Below are 8559 nucleotides of genomic sequence, written 5' to 3'. Positions count from 1 at the left end.
ATAAAAACAAAGTGAGAAAAATAAGAACCACTTTCTTTTTTGTTTTCTTAGAAAATAATATTTACCTAAGATTAAGAAAACACCATGAGAGCACATAACATTTCATTTAAAAATACTTGTGAAAACTTAAAATTTATGTATAAATCACATGCTCTAAGGACTAACGTTAATTTAACTAACTATTTAAAAATAAATAAATAAATAAAAATAATAATAATAATCTAACCTTATTGAGAATAAAACTTTGTCCTCAAAGGTTTGAGAAGACCAAAAACGTTTTGGATGGATGGGAGTTAACAGAATAAATTGCGTTAATTTGTTTTTTTTTTTTTTTTTTTGGTACACTTGAGATTTTGAGATTAAAAACCTCTTAAAGAATCCCAGCTCTCAAACCAAGCTAGATATGTGGTAGTTTGGTTTACCGCATGGAAGCCAAGTCCTAGCTCAACATGTTTAAGTATGTTTTAATTGAGGATTTGTCTAATTAAAAGTTATTAGTATAACCACTAACTCATTATTATCAATTAGTAATATAAATACAACATTTGGATAAAAAGAAATTCCCTAATTATCATTCTTAAATGGGATTTGGATAAATAAATAAAATTGGGCTTGGACAACCCGACCCGTTTCCATTTTGCATCCAAAAGATTGCAGTAACCAAAGCCATTATGGTAATTTCAACGCATCAATAACCAGGTAGAAGGCCACCACAAATCACATTGAGAGAGAGCAAAGCGAGAATGGCGTCAGGGTGGGGAATCACAGGGAACAAAGGCCGATGCTACGACTTCTGGGTGGACTTCAGCGAGTGCATGTCTCGCTGCCGCGAGCCAAAGGACTGCACTCTCCTCCGCGAGGACTATCTCGAGTGCCTCCACCACTCCAAAGAGGTCCCCTCTCCCTTTCATTATTTCTATTCCTACCATTAATTTGTCAAATATTATTCATCTTGATTCTCATTTGCGAATTTGGATCAGAATGTAGAGCTTTAGAGTCTTAGATCATTGGGCTGGATTTGCTTGTTGAGTATGAATTTGTTCCTGTTTGATTTGGTATGTGAACCCTAAATGCTAAATCCTGTGCGTTTTATTCAAATTATGTATTGGGTGCCCAGCTAAGGGTTTGTGTGCTTTTAATAAAGATGCAAAACCAATTTTTGTTTGAAATCATTATATGGGTAATTTTGCTAATCATTTGTTGTTGTCGTTTTACTATGATTTTAGCTGAGATTGTCTGTTTAAGCATAGAGTACGTTTAGCATCATAAGCGATTTTGTCACAAATTGTGTGGGTAAGGTGCTTTTTCTGAATGTAATGGGGAGAAACTTGTTTTTATTAGTGGCATTCACATCGTTTCTGAAATTTGAGAAGCGTGTTCTGGAAAGACTGGTGTTGCGTAGACCTTTTCTTTGTGAGATAATGACTTTGTTTGGGGGCTAGGTATTGCACATGCTACTATAGCTGGTCAATTGAAGAAGTGAAAAGCTAACTAAAGTTTGTATGATTTGACGGATTGGGATCTCCAACAATTTGCTATCCAAATTGCTAGCAAATGTTGGGCTACCTAGCCACCTACCCGGGCAGGTGAGTTCTATATGGCTATTTCACAACTAAATTGCTAGTGATTTGGATTGTTAGGGATCTCAATCCTGATTTGACATGCCTTTATCTGGTTGGCTACCCATGATCTGCGCCTGCGATTGTTTTTGGCTATAAATAAAACGAATATCTGACAAACCTTTGTTAGGTTTATTTTAACGAGAAAACTATCTTATAGGGGAATGGGAAAGAGAACAATGTTTCTTACATTATGCTGCCACTGATCCAAATCTTTTGTTAGGCATCCTATTAGCTAAAGAGCGAGTTATATTATTTCATCAACCGAATCTAATTGATGTTTCATTATTTGGTTGTTGCTCATCCTCTAGGATTTATATTTTTCATAAATTTGTTCAGTCTTGTCAGAGTGATACCTTAAATTTGACATGTATATGGCTAATAAATGCTTATGTTTTTCTCTATTTTCCTTTTTTTTTTTTGGGGGGGGGGGGGGGGGGGGGGAGAATAAATATTATTTTCTTAGTTGCTTGACATTCTGTAGTTCGATATATGATACGACACGGATATACATGCGAAGCTTAACATATGCCTATGTCAATTGCTCCACATGGAAATCTAAGCTCAGTACTGATGAGGGTCACTTGGAGGTATCCTCGACCATACAGAAATCAATTTTTCTGCTTCTGCTTCTTTTCTTCCTTTCTCTTTCTCCAATACTTTGTTAAATTTTAAATTCCGATGAATTGAATAGTAACTATTTTGGCTTTTCATATACGGATTTGACGTACATGCTGTTATTTTAATAATAACATGTATGTTGTAGTTTAATCAATGGTCAAGATTGAATTTCTCAAAATCTCTCTTCATTTTCTCTCTTCTATTAAAAGCTTCTAAATCCTTCAAACAAACAAAAAAAAAAAAACTTCTAAAAATAAGTCAACTTTAAAATTCAATCTTGACCGTTGATTAAACTACAGCATACATGCTGTTATTTTAATAACAGCATATAAGCCGGATCCTTCATATACACCATCTCTGGCCCTATCAGCTTAAAACAACATGATTTGCTGTTTGTAGGAATATTCTTATTTTAGCTAGTGATTTCACTTCACTTGCATGCTAGCTTTTATAATGCAAGTACTTTGGCCATTTCACTTCATTTTGAGGAGTATCTCAGGAAAATGAGTGCAATGTCAACATCTGAATGTGAAAAACGATGTCGACTTTCTTCTTTGTCTTTTCTTTTTCTTCGCCAAATATACTATTAAATTATAGGGTTTGTTCGACGAGTAGTATATTATGGCTGGTTAAGGAGTTCTATTGCTTTTTTCCTGATGATTACAGCAAATGCAGTACGAAAATGTCATACACCGTGAGAAACTACACTTTGCTTCACATGGATTGTTAAGAAAATAATTTGATCCATTGGCCCTCTTCTTGTTAATGCATGTCTCATGGCATCTCATATTTTGTTAATGTTTAATGCTTTGTTGGTTTGCTATATGACCTTAACATCTGGTATGACAAAAGAAAACATGATCTTTACTTTCTCAGAGGAAATGCATGTGAATTGCGATGAAATAACAATTTTATTCATATGGTCACCTGTCATCTCGATCTGTATTGTTTGTATTGAGTCTCATTATGTTTTATTTTGAACTTTACTGCAGTTCCAACGAAGAAATCGGATCTATAAGGAGGAGCAGCGTAAACTGCGAGCAGCTGCACGGAAGGGCAAAGAGGGTGGAGAGGGCATTGATACCCATCATCATTAGTCCATAATTGATCATCTTCTTAGACTTTGAGAATAAAGATTGTTCGGACATGTTGTATTCATAACTTGTTCATGTTATTCTGCTTTTGTTTCTCCTGGAATGTTGTGCACTTCTTTGGCATGTGCAACGATACGAAGATCAACTTGTTTTTCGCTGGATGCATATTGGACACTGATTTTCTTGGTGAATCTGGAATATCCTGTTAAATTGGAGTGAGTAGTAAGTGCACTCACTATGTATGCTCTAAGGGTATTATATATGATTTCAATGATGACACATTTTTTTAAATTTTAAATAATGTGATAACATGTATACCGATAGATATATGAACTTTAAATTTTGACCATAAAATAAATGCTATCAATTTCACTTTAAATGGTGAGAATCCTTGTCTTGCAAGCTTGTGATATATATATATATATATATATATATATATATATATTATTTTTTATTTTTTATCATTGGTGATTAGGTGAAGTCAATCCTGAATATATATATATATATATATATATATATATTATTTTTTATTTTTTATCATTGGTGATTAGGTGAAGTCAATCCTGAATCTTAGCATATATATGTATATTGGTGGAATATTTCATTGATCATAGAGGTTTTTACTGAGGAAGAACTCGCGCGCATATGAAGTTTGACCATAAGTCCCATCAGACAAAAAGATCAACTAGTGTGGATTAGAAGCGTGAGAGAAATTTTCAGTGAAAGTGCTTGCTACTTTGAAAAAGAAACAAATATGCAGTGTAAAGGGGGAAGTTCAAAAGCTCCAATTCATTGTAGTTTATGGAAGAGGATTTGGAAGTGTAGTGTCATGAGGATTGAGGCTAGTAGAGACGTTTTGGTGGAGGGTGTGTAATAATTTGTTGCCAGCAAAAGAAAACCTTTTCAAACAACAAATAGTGCCTTGTGGGTTGGAGGTGGAGACTATTAGCCATATTTTGTGGAGGTGTTCGTCAAAAGATGTTTGAGCTGACAACAATAGAAAAACCCATAAACATTTCAGTGGTAGAGATGATTTTTCAAGCATATTAATTGGAGAACCAATGGAGAAAGTAGATGATGAAGATTTCCAGTTGGTGGCTACAATTGCAAAAAGATTATGGTTCCATATATATATATATATAGTAGTATTCGGAGGCAAATGATAAGGAGTGCAAGAAAATCAGTGAAGGATTTTTAAAAGGCTTCACACCGCTTAAGGGTTCATGATGCACACGGACACCCAGTAGAAAAGCCAAGGTGGATAGTACCTCTAGTAGGAAAAATGATCTTCTCCATTTCATTAAGTGTGATAAAAGAAAACTAGGATGCTGCTATAAAGTACAAACAAAACAAAAATGAAGATGGGTGTAGGTGTGATTGTCAGAGACCATAAGGGGGATGTATTAACATATTTGTTCTATGAAGCCCTATATCTTAAATTCAACCGTGGCATAAGATTTCGCAGTATGAAAATGTTGTGAAATTTGGTAGAGACTTGAGAGATTAAAACATGTCGAACTAGATGCCCTGGAAATAGTATATACTTTGCAAAAAGAATGCTAAATAGTTTACAATCATAATATGAAATGTATACTATGTGTTCTATGAGACTGACTTAAAGTCTTACTCTTGATGACCTCAACGGTAGTTTAATTAATTTGGATCACGTTTCATGAAGTGAAAGTCATTAATTTGAATTGTCCTGGTTGGTCATATCGTAAATAAATAAATAAGAAGTCTTACTCCTAAATATTTATCCATGGAGAAAACCTTTTATCATGATTATCCTAATAACACCCATTTTACAGCCCCTAATCAATAACCAACACATAAGCAAAAACGTAAAAAGTGCACAAATATAAGTTGGACCAAAATACCCCAGATTTTAGGGTGATAAAATCCCTAAAGGGTTAACCTTCTATCTCTAAGTTTTAATTTTGAATTCAAAAACGGGTTTTGAGGCATTAGAAATGGGTTTTGATGCATTGGAAACGGGTTTTGAAGCATTAAAAACAGGTTTTGGGGCATTAGAAATAGAGGTGTGAATACGGTTTCGGTTAGCGGTTATTGGCAATAACCGTTAACCGTAACCGCCTTAGCGGTTAGTAGAACCGGTGGTTAGTGAAATAAGTAACCGCCCGCTAACCGTTTTTTCAAAATTTGGTCTTTTTTTTTTTTTTTTTTTTTTACTGTAGCATTTTGTTATCCTCATTTGTTTTTTGTATTTTTAGTGTCTTCTTGAGCCCAATTGCTATAAAAAGAGCTCATATTGAAAAATCAAAAATATTTGACCCTAAATTTACATTTGTACTTTAAAACAAAATTCCTTAAATATTAAATCATAACCGGTTAACTTAATTTTTTTTAAAAAAAAAAAAACATATAAAAAAAAAATCAACACAACATATAAAAAAAGAAGTTCAAATAAAACATTAAATGATACAAATAATGGGATCAAAATAAAACAACTCTAAAAAGTTTTGATCCTAAACAAAAAAACCCTAGCCGTCTCTTTTCTCTCTAGCCACCAGAGAGAAAAGCGAAACCCTTCAGCCACATAGTGGAAGAGGGTTGGCCGTTTGGCTGCCTCCCTCCTCCCCTCGTCCTCTTTGCTCCGGTACTAGTTATTTACCTGATGCCCTAACCCCGGTGCCTCCTCTCTTCCCCTTCCTTGCCGCTCCTCTCCCCCTCTGTTTTTCTCAATTTTTGCCCTTTCCCTACCGCTTTTCTTCCCCCGCCTTCATTTTCTACAGCGGGCTCCTTGGCCTTGTTTTGGCTATTTGTAGATTCGGATTTTGTATGTGGTCGCCACCGACCTGTGTCACCGCTTCACTGCCCGCTATTAGGGTTTTCTTTCATGCGTCCCCACCGCGTCGAGCCCCCACTCCCCTTACGCGGCAATTTTCGGCTTGCACGGGTCCGACTCCCTTCCGGCTACCGTTTTTCCACTTTGTGCTCATTTTCCTTGTTTTTTTTTTTTTTTTGGTTCCTTGTTGTTTTTTCCCTTTTTTCCTTGTGGTTGTTTTCAGGTCCTGCTTTGCCGGTATTCTCTACGCTTGTTCGCCACCCACTGTCCACTGTTAGGCCTTTCGGCGAGTCCCTGCTGCGATGAGCTTCTAACGCCCCTTCGGTTTTCGGTTCCTGGCATGTGCGTGATTGGAGTGTGCTGTTTCTTTTCTTGTTTTATTTCCCTGTTCTATTGCTTCTTTTAAGATGTATTTGTGTTTTGACGTGTGTTTTTTTTTCCCTATATTGTTTTATTTCCCTGTTTTGTTAGGCTTGTAATAAGGCTATTTCCTCTCTCACTCGATCTATGTCGCCTTTGGGTTAATTAGTTTTGGTCCAGACCTTTGGGTTGTGGATGTGATCATTATCCTGGCCTTCGGGTCGAGGATGAAGAGTTTTGACATGAGAGTCTTTCCGCTCTTAGGGTCGAGGAATAATTGTTATCCATACATTTGGTTGAGTCTGTCTGTCATAGATCTAGTATTAAATCTGATTTTAGTCATGGGTTAGCGGATTGGTCTCGAATCTTGTACTAAACCTGGTAATCTTGTAGTTTTATGCTATGGTTGTTTCAGAGTTTTGCTCTTTGATGTAAGAGCGTTATGTTTGTGGTATTATTGAATGAAATGCTATGTTTTTCTAAAAATAAAATAAAATAAATAAATGATACAAATAAAACATTAAAACTTCATCAATTCTCTCATTTGATCATCTAGCAAATCCTGTGGACATAAAAAGAAGAAAAGTTATAAACTTAAACATAATAATATTAAGGCACAAACATGTACACATATCAAAACGTGCTTAATATAATTGTATTGTAATTAAAATACTATTAAACAAAAGCCCCATCAATCAAACATTGATCAACGAGTAAATAACCCCAAAAATAAAAACGAAAAAGCAAACCTCAACTAAATTTGTTCCCGATGAGCATTAAAGCATCAAGAAATTCAACAAATTTCCCTGCATTTTTTTTTTCTCAGGAACCAAACAGAACCCATCAAGTGGTAAAAAGAAAAGCACAATTGCTGAAAGTAAAGCAATTGTTAAGTATGAAACCAAACAAGTATCAAACTGAACAGAACCCATCAAGTGGTAATGCCTAAAAGCTTTTCATTTGGTACAAAACTAAGAAAGTGAAGCACAAAACTTAGACTAATGAGAGATGGTGGAGATTACCAGTGGGTTTACCGCCAAGATCCACCAAATCGACGAGAGACTGAGTGAGAGGTGTGACCGTGAGCTTGAGAGTTGAGACGGTGAGAGAGGCTGTTGAGTGATTTTCGTTGAGGTTTAAGGTTGGGAAGAAGAGATGAATATATAGAAGTGCAAAACGACGTAATGTTGCCTTTAATTAATTAATTATTTTAAAAAAAAAGGTTTAAGGGTAAAACTATCAATGATTCAGTTTTAAAAAAATTGTTACAAATGGTTCAAAAAACTCAAAATTGTTCAAAAAATGGTTAACTTTTTTTTTTTTTTTTTTTTTTTTAAATGGTTAAATTTCTTTTTCCAAAAAATGGTGAAAACATTGTTCGAAAATACATTAATACTTCAATTGTGGTTATAAGTAACACATTGTTGAATCTAATGCCAATTACTTGATTTGATATTATACGAATTACATTATCATTGTACATTAATAATATGATTAACTTGAATAAAGTATTTAAATTATCATTGAATCATATGACTAAGTATTGTTCTTATACATTTACATTATTCATATGCGTATATGTATAATTATAATTTATAACATATATAGACTTATAAGTTTATAACATACATTGAAACTAAGTCTCTAAATACTTAATTGTTGTATTAGTATGAATTGGTATGCTTATGAATTATGTCATATTATATATGTATAATTTGTTATTATATAATCAAATGATTTAATAATCAATTGATCATGTGATATAATCATATAAGTTATAGTAATAATATATTAATACTCAAATTATGATTTAATTATCTAAAAAAAAAATTGTGATTGAATGATGATTATGTTATATGTATAAATATTATTATAATTATAATTATAAAAATATATTATATAAAAAGGCGGTTAGCGGTTACAGTTAATAAATCCAATAACCTCTAACTGTTAACCGTTAGGCGGTTAGCAGTTATACCGGTTAGCGACCGCCCGCATTGACACTCTTAATTAGAAACAGGTTTTGAGGCATTAGAAACATGGTTTAAGGCATTAGAAA

General features: G+C 34.0%; 1 protein-coding gene across 1 annotated transcript; it reads left to right on the top strand.

The window, feature by feature from the left end:
* The first annotated feature begins 693 nt into the window (after positions 1–693).
* LOC132168830 (NADH-ubiquinone oxidoreductase-like protein) lies at positions 694–3525 on the top strand. The gene is made up of 2 exons (XM_059579886.2): positions 694–893; positions 3233–3525. Exons 1-2 carry the CDS (start codon positions 744–746, stop codon positions 3335–3337), a joined length of 255 nt encoding a protein of 84 aa, XP_059435869.1. The 5' UTR covers positions 694–743; the 3' UTR covers positions 3338–3525.
* The last annotated feature ends 5034 nt before the right edge of the window (positions 3526–8559 follow it).

Source organism: Corylus avellana, chromosome 1, assembly GCF_965113065.1.
Source record: "Corylus avellana chromosome 1, dhCorAvel1.hap1.2, whole genome shotgun sequence".
NCBI lineage: Eukaryota > Viridiplantae > Streptophyta > Magnoliopsida > Fagales > Betulaceae > Corylus > Corylus avellana.
The sequence above is the reverse complement of the archived record's forward strand: the minus strand, read 5'-3'. Positions and strand labels throughout refer to the sequence as shown.